Raw genomic sequence first — 19,909 nt, 5'->3', positions numbered from 1 at the left:
CCACAACCAGTTCCTTAGTCTTTGAGGTGTTGAGTTGCAGGTGGTTTGTGTGACTCCATGCGACAAAGTTCCTCACCAGACTTCTGTACTCCTCTTCCTGATCATCCCAGATACACCCCATGATGGCTGTGTCGTCTGCAAACTTCTGAATGTGGCATAATTCAGAGTTGTAGCAGAAGTCAGAGGTGTACAGGGTGAAGAGAAGAGGGTAGGTATGTCTGTGTAAGTTCTCAATCATCCAGGTCCTGGTAATCTAAGGAGATACACTCAGTTGTACATCTGCATCTAAAGGATAAAGGTCACTCTTTCAAGGACGTCAATGATCACATTTTGGACAGAGAAGACAGATAATTTGAAAGAGGAGTGAAAGAAGCCATCTATGTCCACTGTGAAGGACCATAAACAGAAGGGGTGGCTTACAACACCAACTGTCTGCCACCTACGATCCAGTTTTGAGATCCCTAACCCCTAAGGGAGAACTCCCACTAGGGCTTAAATACCTGGGATTCTCCACCATTTGGTCTTAGAAGTGAAAAAGCTTCTCAGATGAGAGGTGAAATGTCCAGTTGCTTTGGTTTCCAAGCTCCTACAGTAGTCATGCTTTTCTTTACAATATGCCACTTAAACATCTAGGCAGATTTCAAAATAATACAAAAAAATTAAATATTACTAGGAAGGCAACTACGGTACATTCACAAAATATTACATCTGAATAAAAATCTAATTTAATATAATCTAATAAAAACAAAACATGTTCAAAACTGTGTAGGTGTAAAACACTTAAGTATTAAACTACAAAACTAAATATTAAGTACCAAAGTACATTCCTGTATAATTTTCAGTTTTCTGTACTGTCATTAAATGTTGATAAATAACACATCAAAAGATCACAGACACAAAATGACTTCTTTGCAAACTTGTTACATTTATTAGCACCTAAAAAATAAATGCATTAAAAAAAGATCAGCTATCATTTTTTTCTGTGGCGTACTCTTTGTTTTGGGGAAAGAAGATTTACACTCCTGATATCTATGTCAGCATGGGGATACAAATACCCACGTTTTACCCCTCCTCTTTTCTTCCACCTTTCTGCCTCTCTGCTCTTCTTGCTCTTTTTGCCACCTGTCTCATCCCTCCTTTTCTTCTGTGGAGGTGCAGTGGACTGTTTTTGCCTGTCATCGGGCCGACTAAAGGGGACTCTGGGATAGACTTCGTCATCAGAGCTACAGCGGGACTTTATCAGTAGTCCTCCTTCCCGCCTGGCCTGAGCTTCCCTCCTCAGACGCTTCACCTCTCGTCTCTCCTTGCGCCTCTCTTGCCACGTCTTCCACGTGCCAGCTCGGGTGTGCAGCTCCTTCTTTGTCTTTGTCCACCCCTGGACTGATCGATTCTCCTCACCGCTCGTCCCTGTTTTTTCAGACAGGTCTGAGAAAACATGTGCAGGCTCTGAAAACACAGAAACACAAAAGACGTCCTTGACAAGTCTGATCCTGTTTTAACTGAATAACAGGTGATTAAAAGCAGCTGTTGAACTAATAAATCTTTTCGTTTATTTCCTGATCAAACGCGGTGTGAAAAGAACGCTTTATCAACCAACTGTGCAGTTCTTCTTAACTCTACAGAGATAATGTTTTTCAGTTCATTGTATTAGTTTTATGTTTTAATTCACTTAATTCACAGTGCTGGTTTCAGTCATTAAAAGGCAGCACTGATAAACCTACCAATCCCACCCAAGCAGTAATTGGTGCATTTAAATAGTGAAGGGGCATACTTTGTTGCAGAGCTGTTAGAGATCAAGAAAATGTGTCCAATAACTAACATTTCAGACCCAGAGTTACACTAATCCAAAGAAAGCACCTTCACAGAATTCACATGTCAATCTATTCTCACCAAAATGAAGCACGCTGGTGCATTTTGAAAGTGTTCCCTCACCATTCAAAAGAGCCAGCAAAAAGCATAGATGCCCAATAACATCATTTGTCTTTTGATAAATCGTTTCATTTGAAATGTTTTTCTGGGCAGGATGTGATCTGTTTGCATTTTGTATCCCACTTCTGATTAAATACCCAAAGCCTTGTATCATTATCATGATTCTGCAATGCTTCTTGGGCAAGGTGAATAACAGTCTGGATAGAATCACAAAAAAACTAAGTATGATTAAAGCAATCCCAAAGCAGAAAAATGGCTGGCATTTCCAATTCAAAACCAACAAACATTTAGGTCCACACATCTCTAGACAATGACATTTTTTAAATCATTTTTCCTCTGTACACCATCACTATGGATTTAAATCAAACAACTGAGGTATGACTGAAGTGCAGACTTTCAGCTTTAATTCAAGGGGTTTAATTAAAATATTGTCTGAACTGTTTAGGAATTACAGCTATTTTTATACATAGCCCTCCATTTTCAGAGGTATTTTCAGAATTAATTGGACAACTTACCTATAAATGCTTTGTGCTACCATGATACATCGAATATTCCTGTAAAGCTCACCTTTTCTTCTTCAAATCCGTTTTAATTTAGTCTCAAGCACAAATGGGAACACAGTCATTTAAAAAGTGCCTGTAAATAGGGCCGCTACCAGGTCAAAGGTAAATAAAACAGGTTAATCAGATAAACCATCTCCAGCTGACATCATTTGTATCTCGTGGTGATTCACTAGAAATCTCAAGGAGGAGGAGTAGGAGGCTATCGTTAGACTGAAAAATCAAAATAAACCTATCAGAGAGATTGCAAGCACTTAAGAAGTGACCAAAATCTTTAAAGAATCTGGTCCATTCCTAAAAAGGATGAATGCACTGGCCAGCAAAATGCATGATGACAGAATTATTTCCATGGTTAAGAAAAACTCCTTCACAACATCTGACAATGTGAACAACACTCAAAGAGGTAGGCGTATCATTATTAAAGTCTACAATCAAGAGACACCTTTATTAATGGAAATGCATAGGGCTCACAACAATGCGCAAACCACTGGTTACACTCAAGAACAGTAAGATCAGATTAGACCTTGTCAGAAAACATCTAAAACAGCCTGCGCAGCTCTGAAACAAAATCTTTGGACCAACAAAACCATGATGAACTTGAACCAGAGTGATGGGAAGACAAAAGTATGGGGAAGGAGCAAAACAGCTCATGATCCAAAGCATATCACATCACACAACACATATCTTCCTAACATGGTGGAGGCAATGTGACAGCATGTGTACATATGACTGCCAGTGGAACCAGATCACTGATGTTTATTGATGAGCTGACTGCTGATAGAAGCAGCGGGATGAATTCCTAAATGTAAAGGACTCAACTCTCTGCTCAGATTCAAACAAATGCTGCATAACTGATTAGACAGTGCTTCACAGTACATATGGATAATGACCCAAATTGTACTACAAAAAACCCCCAAAAAACAAACAAAAGTCTTTCTGAAGGCAAAGAAATGGGATATTTCAATGGCCAAGTCAGTCACCTGATCTAAGCCCGACAGAGCATGCTTTTCAGTTACTGAAGCCAAAATAAAGGCACAGCCTGAACTGACAGCAGCTGCAATAAAGGTGTTGCAGAGCATCTCATGGGAGGAAAAACAGCATTTGGTGATGTCGGTGGGTAGTAGACTTCAGCAAGTCATTGAATGCAAAGGATTTCACTATATTTAAAATATTTAAAGTTAGTGCATCCAATGACTTTTGATCCCTGCAGTTATAAAACCAAAGTCTGCACTTCAACACATAATGATCTGATTGTTCGATTAAAAGTCAACTTGGGGGATGTACAGAAAACATATGGACTTGACTGTATATATAAATGAACAACCCATTTCAGGAGATAATTTTGGTTATAATTCACGCTCAGTGTTCAGTTTACATCTGCTGTTTTCGAACTAACAGGCAGCTCCAATAAACTCACATGTACAGCCCAAACAAAGATACACCGATTGTAAAATAATAATGTAAAAACTCTGATATCAGCTTCATCACCTTTAACTCTTTCCTCTCGCCTGGTCCGAAGTTGGAGAATGTCTTCCCTGGTGTCATATTGGTAAACATAAGGCAATGATGGAAAAGTGCCCGTAACCATCCTCCTTTTAGTGCACTCCTGATACAGAAGACAGGCAGTGATACACATGAGACAAAAGAAGAAAAAATGAGTTGAAGGATGGATACAGGACAGTGGAAAATGGATGCAACTGAGACTTAAATAGAGAGAATTTAACTAAGTTTGATTCAACACAAAAAAAGAACAGGGGGAGAAAAGAATTTGGTGTAGCGAGGTGAAGCAAAAAAAAAACTAAACAAAAAAAGAGTAGCAAGTTTAGGGAAAAGACAAGTGAGAGACCAAACAGATTAGGCAATAGACATAAAGGCAGACAAAGATCGAGTAAAAGTAAGATGAGGATTAAATGTATTTATCACTTACATAACCGTAATGTCCTCTTTTAGAGCAGTTGTAACAATGAATGCGGCACTTCCTGTGATGGAGGCTGTGGCTTGCCTGTGGCCTGAGGGGAACCGCTACCCTAATCTGGAAGAAAAAGGTCAAATGAAGGACATTTCTACAGCGATAACAGACTTTCACTGATCTCTTGGCTATTTTAGCAGTACACACCTATCAACAGGCTCCTGATAATGGGTGTATTCTGGTCTGATCCCCAGCACGTGGGATCTTCATTGCATTTGATTCCCCTGATCTCTTTCCCCCATTTTCCATCTATTTTGTCCTGTGACTATCAATGAAAAGGCAGCGAATACAGCTTTCAAAATTGCCTAATTAAACCGGTCCCCTGCCACCTAGTACCTAGATCAATTCTATTGCTTACTTTAGAGAAAAATCATTAAGAACTCCAATTAGGTTTACACATTGAGCCAGAAAGGCTTGTTATTATGCATTTTGCTGAGTAAAGAAGATTAGATTAAAAAAAAAAAAAAAAAGAGCAGATAAAGAGCAGTCAAAACTCACTGTCAAGTGGTATTGTCTCCATGTATCAGGGCAAGCCTGAGGAAAATCCAGAAAACAGAGAAGAAATGTTTTCTTTAAGCAACAACGAGGAAGACAAAGAACTGTTTGCAAGAAATAAAACAACACTTCATAAATTGAGCCCACACAATCATGAGGTTACAGAATCTGTCAACAAACAACTGTCAAATGTTTTCAACGCTTCCTTCAGCACAATAACACACTCTGCAACACCAACACTCAAAGGGGCCAGACCTGCGAACTCACATCAGAAAGGTGCCCTGTCATCCCGCAGCGCAGGCAGTGCTGGTTCCATACTGGAGGCAGATCACATGGCTTGAGCCCGTGTGAAGGCAGTCCACATCTACCACAGGGGCGACTTGGACATTTCCTTTGGATGTGACCTTGGATCCCACAAAGGACACATATAGGATATTTCTGTCAACACAAAGACAAAAAAAACAACAAAAAAAAGATTTTTAAAATGGTCCTGTTGAGGAACCTCTGCAGGTGTCCATGGAAACAGCACTGATGAGTGAGTTCATTTACCTTGCGGAAGGAGCAGCTTTTGGCAAGGTGTCCTGTCCTGTTGCATGCACGACAGAACAGGGAACAACCAGGCGAGAAATAACGGCTGGTCAGAGACTGATCCGCGCCACTCTAGATAAGATGATCCAGGAATAATCCAAGACAACACAGAGATTTTTAAAATTAGGTTAAACCATAATTTTGTCTCCACACTGCAAAATCAAAGGTACAGAAGGCAAGGCAAGGCAAGGCAAGTTTATTTGTATAGCACAATTCAACAACAAGGTGATTCAAAGTGCTTTACAGAGACATTAGAAACAAGAACAAATAAAAAGCATGATTTAAAATTGATTAAAACAAGCAAATAAACTAACTAACTAATTAACAAACAAACAAACAAACAACAGTATATAAAATCAAAACAGATAAAATCAGAACAGTAGATAAAATCAGTAGTTAAATGTAAGTTTTGAAATTTAAGCTTAAAGTGTGGATTTGGTGCTTTATTCAAATGCAGCTGAGAACAGGTGAGTCTTCAACCTGGATTTAAATAAACTGAGTGTTTCAGCTGATCTGAGGCTTTCTGGGAGTTTGTTCCAGATATAAGGAGCATAAAAGCTGAATGCAGCTTCTCCGTGTCTGGTTCTGACCCTGGGAACTGATAAAAGACCGGATCCAGATGACCTGAGGGATCTGGGTGGTTCATACTGGGTCAGGAGGTCATTGATGTATTTTGGTCCTAAACCATTCAGAGCTTTATAGGCCAGCATCAGAACTTTAAAGTCTATCCTCTGACGGACAGGCAGCCAGTGTAAGGACCTCAGAGCTGGACTGATGTGGTCCACTTTTTTGGTCTTAGTGAGGACTCGAGCAGCAGAGTTCTGAATGAGCTGTAGTTGTCTGACTGATTTTTTAGGTAGACCTGTAAAGATGCTGTTACAGTAATCAAGCCTACTAAAGATGAATGCATGGACTAGTTTTTCCAGGTCCTGTTGAGACATCAGATCTTTTATCCTTGATATATTCTTGAGGTGATAGTAAGCTGACTTTGTTATTGTCTTAATGTGTTTTTCTAAGTTTAGGTCTGCATCCATCACTACACCCAAATTGCTCGCCTGGTTTGTGGTTTTTAGATGTATAGATTGAAGTTCTCTGGTGACCTGTAATCGTTTTTCTTTGGCGCCAAAGACTATTACCTCAGTTTTGTTTTTGTTTAGCTGGAGAAAATTGTGGCACAACCAGTCATTGATTTCCTCAATGCATTTACCAAGAGCCTGTACAGGGCCTCGGTCTCCTGGTGACATTGTGATATATATTTGTGTGTCATCTGCATAGCTGTGATAGTTTATTTTGTTGTTGTTTATAATCTGTGCCAGTGGGAGCATGTAGATGTTAAACAGAAGGGGTCCCAAGATGGAACCTTGGGGAACTCCACATGTGATACTTGTCTGCTCAGATGTGAAGTTACCTATTGATACAAAGTATTTCCTGTTTTCTACGTATGTTTTGAACCAGTTTAGTACAGTTCCTGAAAGACCTGTCCAGTTCTCCAGTCGTTTGAGTAATATGTTGTGGTCAACTGTATCAAATGCTGCACTGAGATCCAGTAAAACTAGGACTGACATTTTTCCACTGTCTGTATTCAGACATATGTCATTAAACACTTTGGTCAGAGCGGTTTCAGTGCTGTGGTTCTGTCTAAAACCTGACTGGAAGGCATCGTAGCAATTATTCTGTTTTAAGAAGTAACTGAGCTGTTGAGAAACTGCTTTTTCAATGATCTTACTTAAAAACGGGAGATTTGAGATCGGCCTGTAGTTGTTCATTTGTGTCTTGTCAAGATTGTCCTTTTTCAGTATAGGTTTGATTACAGCAGTTTTTAGTGATTCTGGAAACACACCTGATAATAAAGAAAAGTTGACGATCTGTAACAGGTCTGACTCTAAAGTCTTTGAGACCTTTTTGAAAAAACTTGTTGGCAGGACATCTAAACAGCAGGAGGAGGAGTTCAGTTGACCTAAGATGTCCTCCAGGTCTTTGCTGTTAATCGGGTGAAACTGTTTCATGGTGTTTAAACAGTTTTTTGGTGGACACAGTACATATCCTGGATCTGCTGTTGATGTACCAATTGCTTGTCTAATTTTTTGGATTTTTTCAGTGAAGAATTTGGCAAAGTCATTGCAGGCCATGGTCGAATGAAGTTCAGCTGCCACTGACACAGGAGGGTTTGTTAGCCTGTCAACTGTAGAAAATAAGACCCGAGCATTATGGCTGTTTTTAGTGATGATGTCAGAGAAGTAGGACCTCCTTGCATTCCTCAGTTGTAAATTATAATTGTGAAGTTTCTCTTTATAGATGTCATAATGAACCTGGAGGTTTGTTTTTCTCCATCTGCGCTCAGCTTTCCTACACTCTCTTTTTTCATTTTTCACCAGTGTGGAGTTTCTCCATGGAGACTTTTTCCTTCCAGAGATAACCTTCACCTTAATGGGAGCAATAGTGTCCATTACATTTAACATGTTAGCATTGAAGCTATTGACGAGCTCATTGACTGACCCTCTGGACAGGTCAGGTGTTAATGGGAAGACCTGGTTAAAAATTGCACTACTGTGTTCAGTTATACACCGTTTTGTGATCACTGTTGTTGATATATTTGTGTGGGCTGAGATTTTACTTTCAAAGAAAACACAGTAATGATCAGACAGGCCCACATCAGACACAGTAACCTTTGAAATGCTCAGGCCTTTGGAGATCAGTAGGTCAAGAGTGTGTCCTCTATTATGTGTGGCCTCTGTTACATGCTGAGTCAGCCCAAAGTTGCCCAGAGTGTTACTCAGGTCTTTAGTCCCTTTGTCCTGAGGGTTGTCCACATGAATGTTAAAATCCCCAGCAATACCGTAATTGTCGGGCTATAAGCCGCTACTTTTTGCACAAGCTTTGAACCCTGCGGCTTTTAGTCAGGTGCGGCTTTTCTATGGATTGTCCGTGATTTTTGTCACATTGTAAGACGATTTGTTTTGTTTGTTCCGCTGTTGTACGGCACTACGTTGCCTGGCGGAAGGATCGGGGTTCAAGAGTGGTATGTTAGTCACATGTCCGTCCGCCAGGCAACGTAGTGCCGTACGAACTAGCGCGAAAAACAAACTTCAAAGTAGCGCTACGCGTTCAGCGGGAGTCGTGGATGATGAGCGGCGATAAACTTGCGAAAAGCAAGTTATGCCCAACTCCACCGGTGGATTCTGACAGCGTGGAAAAGTGTGAAAACATCCACGATCACCAACGGATTTTGAAGGGCTGGACTGCTGCATGATGGAGAGGAGGACACCGCCACGGCCCTTCTGAGGGTGTTCGACTCTGACACTGACAACGAGGATTTCTTTGGTTTTGAAAGTGACAACGAAGGAGAGAAGCGGAGAGTGGATGACGAAGCGATCCTGAGCCTGTTTGTATCCGACACTGGAGGAGAGGACTTTGGTGGTTTTAGTGCGCAGGAAGAAGAGAAAGATGATGGTGAATGACTGACTTTTCTTCTTGTTAAAGCTGTGTCACTGCACCTGAGCATAAAAGGTAGTCCGAATCTATTTTTCTGGTATGCTATAGGTTACTGTTATGTACTACATGTGCAAATATGTACCCATAACTTGTTTTTCAAAATATTAATAAAAGTGATGTCTCCAAACAGCCATCTCTTTCCTGACAATTCCCTTTGTGCATATTCTCTTGCATATGATAAGTCAACATTGAAACACCTGCGGCTTTTAGTCAGGTGCGGCTAATGTATGTACAAAACAGGGTTTTCCCCTGATTTTAGCTTGTGCGGCTAATATTCAGGTGCGCTTTGTAGTCCGGGAAATACGGTAATTACACAGTCAAAATCAACACAGATCACAGACAGCAGTTCACTGAGGTCATTAAAAAAGTCTGTGCAGTATTTGGGAGGCCTGTAAACATTAAGAAACACAACTTTGGATGGGGCCTTCAGCTGTAAAGCCACATATTCAAAAGACTGAAAACTTCCAGGAGATAGCTGCTTACATTGAAATGATTCATTAAATAAGACAGCAACCCCTCCTCCTCTCCTGCTCGCCCTGACCTCACTGATAAAACTGTAGTTAGGAGGGGTCGTCTCGATGAGAACAGCTCCACTGTTACTTTGGTCCAACCAAGTTTCAGTTAAAAACATAAAATCAAGGCTGTGCTCAGTGATTAAATCATTAATTAAAAATGTTTTCCCAGCTAGAGATCTAATGTTTAATAAAGCCAACTTAAGTGTTTTAGAGGTATTACTTGTCCCCTCGTGTTTGGGAGCAGTCTGTGGCACACAAGGTATGTTTACTATGTTTAAAGATCTTTTAGAGTGCAGCTCTCTGTGTTTTGACCAGGCCACATGTCTCCTGTCACCTAAAAGTACAGAAATTTTAAAACCTTCTAGTAAACAGGGTCCCAGCTTCTCCTGGGAAAAGTCATCACTGCCATAATCCTCACAGCCCGGACCCTTCACACATCACGCATCAGACTGCGGAGACAGGGCATGAAGAGGAACTAAGGGGGGCGAGGCTGGGCAATGTGACTTCGATTGCTCTGTTGAGGGTGGGGCTCGATGGCGAACCTTTGGCCGCTCTGGTGGGGGGTTTATGGGGGACAAAAAGGGATTGGGACGGGGGGTAGATCTGAGCCCAGCAATTTGTTGAAGTTATTTGACAGAAAAAAGAATGCTGTACTCATGAATATACATTGATTAGAGTGTAATTACATCTTCAAACACACCAATGCCTTCCAAAACCCTTAAATCTCTTTTTCATTATGTCTTTCTTCTCCATCACTGCTCTCCCTCTGTTCCACCTGATCCTCTTCCTCCTCACCTCAAACCTCCTTTCCTGACTTGAAATCGGAGCTCTAACACACAAAAGCATGCATAAAATGCTTATTTATTCCCAATGTTGTCGCAATTGCTCCAGTCCAACAATTTTAGATCAATGTCAAAGAATGTTTCACTAACACTGGTTAATTGCAGCTAACAGAGGTTAACAAGGGCTAATAGCAGCTAAATGAAGCTAATAGCAGCACTTACATAGAGAAAAGTTCAGCATCTTCAAAAGCTCACCTCAGTGTTGCTGTCATTGGGCAGACGTGAGCTTCACTGACTCGTTGATTCATATTGGACTTATTTCACAACATTTTACAGACTCCCCCAGATTAAATTAAAGTGGACACCCGGCATATTGACAGCTGAGGTAAACTGTGGACTGACAGGCTACACTCACTGCAGATGAGCTGCAGTGAGTCGTCCTATAGTATTCATGAAAGCTGATAAAAATCAAAAGTTACCTTGTCTTTCACAGATACAGCCCAGCTTTCTTTTACTGATTTTCGCACGTTGCCCTTCAAATCTGTGTTGGAGAGAAAGACCAGGGGGAACATTAATAAATACAACTAAATATTGTGTGCAATAAAATATCCAAATTTAAGCTGATCTCAGCATAGTTACTGAACAGAAACATAAGCACCTAAAAAAAGGGAATAAAAAGAAAAATAGGGTTTTTCAAAGCTTGGTAATCTTTTCTAAGCATTCAGTCTCGATAAAGCAGGAGCTCTAAAAAATAATGAAGGGCACCTGACCTTTCTGGACTAACTATCACTTATGTGTAAAGAAAACCTAAACCTTTACTGCTCCAGTGGAGCCCCGAGCTGGTGGGTCAAATCAAAGTGGTTGTTCTGTGCAGCTCCCTGGTGTGAATATGATAATCTTCATCCAAAGCACCAAGCTAAGCAAACTGTCTCTGTATACACTTTTTAAATAAATTGCACTCCCACACATTTACAAAAATAACTGTGCACTTACTGGATCCATTTACTCTTTTGGTTGAAATGCATTTACAGAGATGTGTTTTTAGTCACCTTTATTTTTCTTCATTTTTATCTCTATGCTGGAAGCTGGTACATCCACAAAAGAATAACTAAACTGTATCACCACAGCCCATTATAGAAAACAATACAGCTCATGGAAACATCAACAGTAGCATAATAAGTAAGCAATAAGTACGTAGCATCTGTTTGTTGTTTGCACTAGCTGCATTTCAAAGCTGTTTTCTCTCTAATTAAATAATTATTAAAGTACATGTATTAAAGTCTTTCTTTTGATCGCCCGCATCCAGTTTTTTTGTGAACCAATCCCCATACCAGTGAGCACAAGCATGTGGTGACAGTTCGTGATTTCTTGGGCTCCCATTTTTGTTATCACCCCTTATTTTAATTTAAGTATTGATTACGCATGTAATTAATTGTGCATGGTTCAAAGACCTATTCATGCCACAAAATTTAGGTGTTTGATGACTTTTGCAGATCAAAATGGCTAAATGTTTCCCTGGGGTGGATTACTTTTCTTTGACCCTCATGTATTATATTCACTAGAATTTGTTGTTTTCCAGTTACAGTACCCTTGGATGTGAGTTGGTGTACATTTCTCCAATTGTTAAAACACAGGCACAAAAAAACTTCAGATATTTTGCCAGAAATTGCTGAAACAAATTACCTTTCAACATAAAAAAAATTAATTTAAGCAAATCTCAAAATGAAAAATTGCTTTGTTAAACTAAACAAGGAGCATTTTAGAACAACAAGTTAGTACATAATTTTTACTGGATGTTTTTAGTTAATGCAATAATGTTTTTATATTTCTTGTAGTTTGCTTTATTTTGTTTGTTTGTTTTTTTGCTTGTGCTAGCATCGTTTCTGTCAGGTAACACTTCCAAAAGGTCCACTATGAGAATAAGTATGATTAATTTTAATGCTTCTATTCATTTACTTATTGCACGCATAGTATCGTGGGATTGTTTTGGTCTGTGGTATGTATTAGAATCAAATTAAACTGATCAATCAAATTAATACTGCACGGCCTCAGTAATCTTTTGGAATTACATTTAAATGTACATCAATTTTCAATTTTCCACATATATATATATATATCAATAATATACATTAACCAGACAAAACTTCAAAGGTGAAGCCATACAGTAATATGTAATCTACATATAGTCACTGTGAATAACATCCATCCATCTGGATTAGCTGAGCTTTAACGCACATTACAAATAGGTAGTGGAATAATCGCATTTACTTTTATTTATTTTGTTATTGCAGATTTTGGTTGGATATCACTCCTGTATTGCACTTACTTCTGACTTTTTGCTTTCATATTTAAACTCTGCGAAATCTTCCTCTCGCGCTTGCATTAGGACTACGGAAATAAAATGGCAGGAAACTATATTCTTAACCCAAAAGCTGACCAAGTCAAGTTTCACCTTCATCATCTAATTCCTCCCCGGAGCTGTTCCTGTAGCTCAGATTGAGCTGGATGTTTGAGTCCTCCACCTGTTCCTCCCCTTCCAGGATCATCCAGTCCTCTATGGGCTGATCCTCATCTTTATCGTCCCGTAGGTCATCACTAGAAGACACTTCCAGCTCAGCGTCCAGCAGAGCCCTTTTTCCTCCAGAGGAGAATGGAAAGACCAGGAGGAGCGGAGGGGAGCTTTCTCTGCTGTGCCGTGCAGCTTGTTTGCAGCTCATCGAATGTCTCATACACCCTCCTTCGTCTTCTGAACTGCTGGACCCCCGAATAAAGAAGTCTTCGGAGCCCTCCTGCCCATCATCAGCTTCATTTTCCTCAGTGTGCTCCATAATCAGACCTGACACAACCTGTAGCTGAACAGCGCCACTCACAGGCGACTGTCTTCACTGCTAGCAAACAGCGATAACTGATGGGTGTTTTACACGTTTTTATTAACGTCTTTTATCCGACCGAACTAAAACCGTTTTGGTTTAAACCGGGATAGTTACCGCGCGGGTGTGCAAACATTAAAAAAAACGTATTTTGTCGCGAGCTAAGTAGCACCGCAGTGCACGAGGCAGTTAGCTAAAGTAGCAGCTAAACATTACCAAGTCAAATAACTTCAGTAAACATGATATCCGGCTACCTACACCTTTAACTCCCAATACTTCGCTTTCAGGTTCATGGCGTAAAATTATTGTTCCTTCAATACAGCGCAGAAAAAGCTTGTTTTTCTCCCATGCTTGTTTACTTGTGTGGAGCGGTTTACCCGGCGTTTCCGGAAAATGTTGGACAACCAAAACAGAACCCAGCGTCCAAAGTCTGTCTAGGAGTTTCCAGGTATAGTCAGTGATAAAAGAGGAAGAGGTCCACGTTTGTATGAAAAACTACTTTTGTTGGGTTTAATTGTTAGCGATTGAAGTTAGACCATTTTATAATATGGACTTCAGTCTGCAGCGTAGCTACAGCTGTAGGATTAATTTTGTGAACTAAAAATAGATTATTTAACTAAGAAATGTAATCACATTAATACATTTTGAACTGAAATAGGACTATCAGCCTACATTCAGTCAAGCGTAATCCTAATTAGAGGTTAACTATAAAGGTCTAGTGTTATATTACAATCAATGTAATAAATAAATAACTAAAAAAAAGAAGTGCACCCTTTGTCAATTTTAAGGCTTTACATATCAAGACATAATAAAAGACTCAAGAAGTTTATTGTCATTTTGTATGATGTTACCCAGCCTGAAACGAAATACGGTTTCTCACCAGCCTCCACAGTGCAATAAGCAATACAGTTTAAACAGAATAAACAGATTAAAAAGAATAAGTTTAAAAAGAGCAGTTAAAAGGCAGTAATGAATTGCAACAATAGTTATGGATAATAATAGCATAAAATCAAAGTTCTAAAACAAACTCAAGTGACATTCGTTCGGATGGATAGCAGCAGTCCATTCACTGAAGGGGATGGTTAAATTAGGTAGTGTGAGTATCTGAGGAGTGTATTGTATGTGTGTACGTGTGTGTTTGTGTGCGTGCGTGTGTAGACAGGGACAACACAGTCCGCTTGTGGATCTTACAGTGTAGCTGTGTGAATGGCTGTGTGGGTAGGGAGGGGGCACAGTCCATTTATCAGAAGGCTTATCAGGTCTTAAGATAAAATATAAATACAATGAGATGAGTAACACGTGACTTATTACACTGTCATTATTTATTTTTTATTTAAAAAAAAAAACTAAACCAAGAATTGTGTGGAAAAACTAATAACGCTACATGATTCAGAAGTCTCTCACATGATTGTGGAGGAATTTTGACTCACCGTTTGCAGTATTTACAATATTCCTTCAGTTCATTTGAGGGTTGCACATTTTCAGCTGTGCACAGCTCTTAAGGTCCCACCAGAGGATTTCAATCAGGTTTATGTCTGGACTTTAGCTGTGCCATTGCAACGCCTTAATTCAGAGGAGGGGGTCTCTGTCATCCTGTCATGCTCTACAAATTTTGTTAGTCTTGCAATTATCTTACATCACTGCACATAGCAGAGAACAATAAACAATCAAAATTTAACCTAAATGTTGCGCTGAAAAAGTATACCAGCTGCAGCTCCCCTGCTTCCCACAGCCTTGCCTTGATGCTTTTCTTCAGAAAGTGCCAAACATCTCCACTGTGGTTTTTATCTGTCCAAAGGACATTAAACCAGCAAACCAGAACTTCTGCTTTTATAGAGGTTTCTCACTTGCTGATGATCAGTTTGCATCTGGCTGCTTCTTACCATCTTAATTCTGATGTAAGTAGTTGGAGTGCACACGATAATCTATTATAAAAATACTAAATTTGTGACGTTCTTACACATAAAAATGATTTGATGTGCACACCGAAAATAAGTTGTATGCACCTGATGATTTACTATAATATTTTTGTAATAGACAGATGTCAGCTACACAGCTTGCTTATTGCTCTTGCTTTAAACGTTAAAACTGATTTATCATAAGCACAAATCATCTGCTGCTCAGGCTGTGCATTGTGTGGATTAGCACATCTTTCATATGCAGCAAATGGTGTCTGTACGTGAAAGAAGCCAGGTGTAGTGTTTGTAAATATTAAATATCTCACGATATTTCTATGACAAATAACTTTAAAAGCACATGGACTGTGGGGACTTAAGGGGCTCCGCCTTGGGGACTCTGATTCACCACTTCTGTATTCCTAAAGTCCTGGTACAGCCCTGCTCACACGAGCTGCTGCACGTGCGTGTGCGTTCAAAGCGCTCCAGCAGCTTTCCAGCGCGCAGGTGCTGAAAGTATCAGAGAGGAGCCTCTGACCTGCCACCGCGCACAACTTTAGTTTTTCAGTTTCCAGGTTGGTTTAAAATGTTGCAACCTCCACAATAACCGCACCCAGAAGCAGAAGTCCAACAGATCTCAAAGCATTTTCCACACTTAGACAAAAGTCTGTGATGGAAGTGCATTTTGGACAGGCTCCGCTCACCGTTATGCACAGTAAGTAGCCTAATGATGTTTCCTAGTGAGGGACTTTACCAGCACCGTAGCCCAGACTAAGTTATAGTGTTACCTCTTTAACTTTAAGTAGTACGCGGCAGTCGCATAAATGGGTGGTCCAAAGTATAGCACAATTTAACTGATGTTTCTTCATCCGCTCCGGTGCTCAGGGCACGGTGGAGTCAATCAGCTTGGCGGTGTCTTCATTAACGGCCGCCCGTTACCTCACGTGGTGAGACAGCACATCGTGGAGCTCGCGCAACAGGGCGTGCGTCCCTGTGAGATCTCCCGCCGCCTGCGCGTCAGTCACGGCTGCGTCAGCAAAATACTGGCCAGGTAAACGGAGTCTGTAATGTACGAAGGAGCATCAGGGCCACGTGATTGTTAATCAATGTCAGATTGAAATATAAAGATTGACGCCTTTTATATAATGCTTTATATAGTGAAATCGTACTTCATAATTAGTTTTATTAACCCTTGTTAATAAAACTAATTATGAAGTACGATTGTGTCTTTTTTTTTTTTTGCTCATGAACGCAGTTTGCTGATATGTGATGAGGGCGCTGAAGAGCTGAAAGCTGCATTTGGTCAAAAAGAAAAAACACGAGCTTGGAAGAGTAAAATAAAAACAGCTGGTAATGGAAAGGTGTACGGATACCGATGGTTAGAGGGCATATGTTGTATCACAAGACGCAAGAAGACAGCTGATCAAGTTGTTTCACTAACTCATCTACACAGCCTAGGAGCTGGATTGGATTTATATAGCCCAAAGCGCTTTACAATGCCACTATTCATTCACTCACTGGTGGAGGAAAGCTACGGTCGTAGCCACAGCTGCCCTGGGGTAGACTGACAGAGGCAAGGCTGCCATATCGCGCCATCGGCCCCTCTGGCCAACACCAGTAGGCGGTAGTCTTGCCCAAGGACACAACGACCAGGACAGAGAGCCCGGTGATCGAACCGGCGACCTTCCGGTTACAGATACACTTCCCAACCTCCTGAGCCACGGTCGCCCGTTTGACTTGAAACAACTGTTATTTGACTTGAAACAACTATTTGTTTTATTTAGTAGTGTTAGTAGTGATGTCTGCTTGGCTGTTTTACCACTTTTCCAAAAGCAAAGTGTATCAATTGAATATGAAAACCACATATTTTAAACAATTTTTTTTAGCTTATTTGTAAAACTTGTCATTATCTTTTTAATCTATTCCATGTCCTACTTATATTAATGCAAATATTTTGTGTGAGCACGCTAGTGAGTGTAATTTCTTTGTGATGCTGTGATATTTTGTTGTTGCTTTTTTAAGCTTTAAGCTGGACTGTTAAACTTCTTGGTTTTTCTCACTTCATTACAGCTTGAGGTTTTTATGGAAAATGTAAAAAAAAATATTACAATAGCTGATTAAAGGTGAAAATCCTTGAAAGGTGACTTTTTGATGTGGTTGTTATACAGCATTGCTTTCAGGTAAAATGTTAGCCCAACTGATAGATATTGACATTGTTTGTTCAGGTACAATGAGACAGGAAGCATCAGACCCGGACTGATCGGGGGCTCTAAGCCCAAAGTGGCCACTCCCCAAGTTGTGCAAAAGATCCTCCAACTGAAACACCACAACCCCACCATGTTCGCCTGGGAGATCCGAGACAGGCTGCTGCTGGAGCAAGTGTGTGACCAGAACAGTGTGCCCAGCATCAGCTCCATCAACAGGTACAGTGTGTGAACTCACGTGTGTCTGACTACACAGATTTTAAAAGTGAAGAAAAACGTTGAGTGGGTTATTTCTGTCCTCACAGAATCATCAGGAAGAAAGTTCAGTCCGAATCTTGTGAAGCTGGTAAGACTGTTTCTTTTACCCTCTAGTGCTCTCACAAATGTTTAATGACACTAAACCTCTGCCTCTGCAGTGTCCTCAGCATCATCAGTTGCCATGGGAACAGCCTGTTCCTCCCCAACCAGCTTTTCCATCAGTGGGATTCTGGGAATCTCAAAATATAGCTGCAAGATACCAGAAGGTAATGTAATCTGTGAGCATGATCTGCAATTGTTCATGTTGAAAGTTCAGGCTCACGAGTATTCTATTAATTTCTATATTTTCACTTCTACTACCAATTTCTACACTCGATTGCTTTATCTGCTGTTAGCAGCTCTCCATTTTTGTCAGACATTATTAAGGAGCAACTCCTGCCTGCAGCATCACATGTAAGTCCAGAGAAAGGGAAATGGGTGGCTGCTCAGTGTCAATGGAGCAAAGATTTTGGGAGATGGTGTAGCGATTCAGTTGCTCATAGAGGTTGTGAGACACAAAATCTCAAAGGAACTTGAGCAGGGGATGCTCCAGGGATATGAATCTTAATGCTACAGAAAAGATTCTGTTACAATCGTTCAAACAAAAGGTGAAAAAAGCAACAGAAAGAAAGGAGAATTAATGACAGAAATGAGAGATGCTGCAAGAGGTTGAAATAAACCCCAACACTGAAAAAGGTTGTAGGTGAATATCTGGACCCAGGAAGCTTTAGTTTAAATAGAAGATAATAGAATATAAGGTCAAGTCCAGGATACACCGTAGTTTGTTAGCCATCATGGATGGGCAGGTAGTAAACAACCATGAACTGCAAGAGATTGAGCTCCAACTCTTCATACAAGTGCATTTTAATAAAAAAAAAAAACCATGAGTTTTGTTTTTGTTAATTTTGAGAAAACTGGAAGATAATCAGATCCTGAGGTCACAGAAGCAGTTAGTGATGTCTGGCAGACAGTTTGTGGTGATGTGGAGCTGAGAGAAAGTTTAGGCTATGCTTGCATATATTTTTTCTAAGTGCTATTGAGCCCTGGGAAACACATTTGTTGACAGAGATTAGAAGAGAGGAGAAACTTTTAAACTGTTATTACTGTGTTTCATATTGAGTCATACAATCTTCTCATCTGATTGTAGTCATGTTGGTGTCACAAATCTAGAAACGTTCATATCTGCTCATGAGCTGGTGCCTCTGGAGCTTGCAGACACTAGCTGGATAACTGGTGAAGAATGTAAAGTTTCTCTTTTTAAGCAAATCTGCACATTGTTCAGATGTCTTTGAAAGTCCTATTTTTAATACCTTTCCAACAAGTTTTTTTCTTGATGCACCTTTTTAAAAATACATATATATTTTAAAGTCATACCAAGAAAACATAATTTCTGCAAGAAAAGTCAAACACATTGTTTGAAATTGCATCCTTAAGATAGACAAACTTCACTGGCCATTTCTTTTTCTACTGTAAGAGCTCACACACATGGATGTATTTACAGAGGAGGCTCAGGGTTTAGAGCCTATTCTTCTCCGCAGCTTGTGACCACATGGCAGACTGATGTGAAAAGCCAGCGGTCTTATGTTAATATTAGTCTGACTAAAACAACCTCCGCGGCAGGAGGTCCACCTCAGCTCCCCAGGCTTCTGTCCTCAAAGCCAGCAGGTTCTCTGCTCCTCGCTGCCTCCTCCTCACCTTGGCCTCTCATTACAGGCCCATACACCCTCACATCTCCATCACTGCGAGCATTAGAAGAGAAGATTGCATGGAAAAATATGCATAGTTACCCCTGGAAACGCAGGCATGCATGTGTTTCATCATTCGTCTAATTAGCACAAGTGAAGATAGAAATGGAGACAGGAAGGGAAATAAAAGAGAACCTGAGCTGGAACTGTTTTGTTTTCCAGCAGGGGACATCTCTTGCAGCGTGTACCAAGACCAGCCGTGTTCATGTTATGACACCTGGGGACAGCCGGACCCCTGCATGATCTCTCTGTCCAGCTTAACCTCTTATACAAGCCTGCCAGCTAATCGTAATCCAGACGTGATGGGTCAGTATTTACTGAATTATGATCACTTATCTCTCATATGAGGTCAGCTTTGATGTGTCTTTCTCTGTCTCATACATCCTCTTGTTTAGGACCTTCGTGTCAGTGCAGCTGAATAAGGAGCCCTGAGAAGAAAAAATATCACCGCTTTAGTGCCACAAACAGGATGACTGCAGAACTCGTTTAACTGTAATTCTATTTATTACTATCACCGAGATAGAAATCTGGATCATAATCGAAAACATGTGGAAATAAAACCAAGATA

General features: G+C 40.3%; 2 protein-coding genes across 6 annotated transcripts; one reads left to right on the top strand and one right to left on the bottom strand.

Moving 5' to 3' along the window:
* Positions 1-905: 905 nt before the first annotated feature.
* LOC147338104 (zinc finger CCHC domain-containing protein 7-like) lies at positions 906-13,602 on the bottom strand. Of its 2 annotated transcripts, none has more exons than XM_086257889.1 (8): positions 12,783-13,602; positions 10,800-10,871; positions 5,503-5,615; positions 5,221-5,391; positions 4,957-4,992; positions 4,417-4,521; positions 3,978-4,095; positions 906-1,446 (listed from the first exon to the last, which is right to left on the bottom strand). In XM_086257889.1, exons 1-8 carry the CDS (start codon positions 13,156-13,158, stop codon positions 971-973), a joined length of 1,467 nt encoding a protein of 488 aa, XP_086114015.1. In that variant the 5' UTR covers positions 13,159-13,602; the 3' UTR covers positions 906-970. The 2 variants fall into 2 exon arrangements, with proteins under 2 accessions (XP_086114015.1, XP_086114024.1); XM_086257898.1 differs by having other exon boundaries at positions 5,503-5,613; positions 10,810-10,871; positions 12,783-13,601.
* LOC147338103 (paired box protein Pax-5-like) lies at positions 12,670-19,905 on the top strand. Of its 4 annotated transcripts, none has more exons than XM_086257941.1 (6): positions 12,670-13,648; positions 17,321-17,518; positions 17,605-17,645; positions 17,716-17,823; positions 19,504-19,647; positions 19,737-19,905. In XM_086257941.1, exons 1-6 carry the CDS (start codon positions 13,548-13,550, stop codon positions 19,757-19,759), a joined length of 615 nt encoding a protein of 204 aa, XP_086114067.1. In that variant the 5' UTR covers positions 12,670-13,547; the 3' UTR covers positions 19,760-19,905. The 4 variants fall into 4 exon arrangements, with proteins under 4 accessions (XP_086114067.1, XP_086114057.1, XP_086114048.1 ...); XM_086257931.1 differs by having other exon boundaries at positions 17,716-17,835; XM_086257922.1 differs by lacking the exon at positions 12,670-13,648 and adding an exon at positions 15,953-16,146 and having other exon boundaries at positions 19,507-19,647.
* The last annotated feature ends 4 nt before the right edge of the window (positions 19,906-19,909 follow it).

Source organism: Aulonocara sp. 'chitande type north' Nkhata Bay, linkage group LG2 (assembly GCF_057382095.1).
Source record: "Aulonocara sp. 'chitande type north' Nkhata Bay isolate Kocher_YH1m ecotype deep benthic linkage group LG2, A_spYH_male_GT1.1, whole genome shotgun sequence".
Classification (NCBI taxonomy): domain Eukaryota; kingdom Metazoa; phylum Chordata; class Actinopteri; order Cichliformes; family Cichlidae; genus Aulonocara; species Aulonocara sp. 'chitande type north' Nkhata Bay.
Note: the sequence above shows the minus strand (reverse complement) of the source record. Positions and strands in the feature narration are given on the sequence as shown.

What these genes read in the sequence shown, in the direction of transcription:
- LOC147338104 (XM_086257889.1), bottom strand. Translation starts at nt 13,158, where the DNA reads ATGGAGCACACTGAGGAAAATGAAGCTGATGATGGGCAGGAGGGCTCC. An exon ending in GGAGGAATTAGATGATGAAG is followed by an intron (nt 10,872 to 12,782) that starts GTGAAACTTGAC and finishes TCTCCAACACAG; the next exon opens with ATTTGAAGGGCAACGTGCGA. An exon ending in TGACAGGGCACCTTTCTGAT is followed by an intron (nt 4,993 to 5,220) that starts GTGAGTTCGCAG and finishes GATTTTCCTCAG; the next exon opens with GCTTGCCCTGATACATGGAG.
- LOC147338103 (XM_086257911.1), top strand. Translation starts at nt 15,953, where the DNA reads ATGTTTCTTCATCCGCTCCGGTGCTCAGGGCACGGTGGAGTCAATCAG. An exon ending in AGCATCAGCTCCATCAACAG is followed by an intron (nt 17,519 to 17,604) that starts GTACAGTGTGTG and finishes CTGTCCTCACAG; the next exon opens with AATCATCAGGAAGAAAGTTC. An exon ending in TAGCTGCAAGATACCAGAAG is followed by an intron (nt 17,824 to 19,506) that starts GTAATGTAATCT and finishes GTTTTCCAGCAG; the next exon opens with GGGACATCTCTTGCAGCGTG.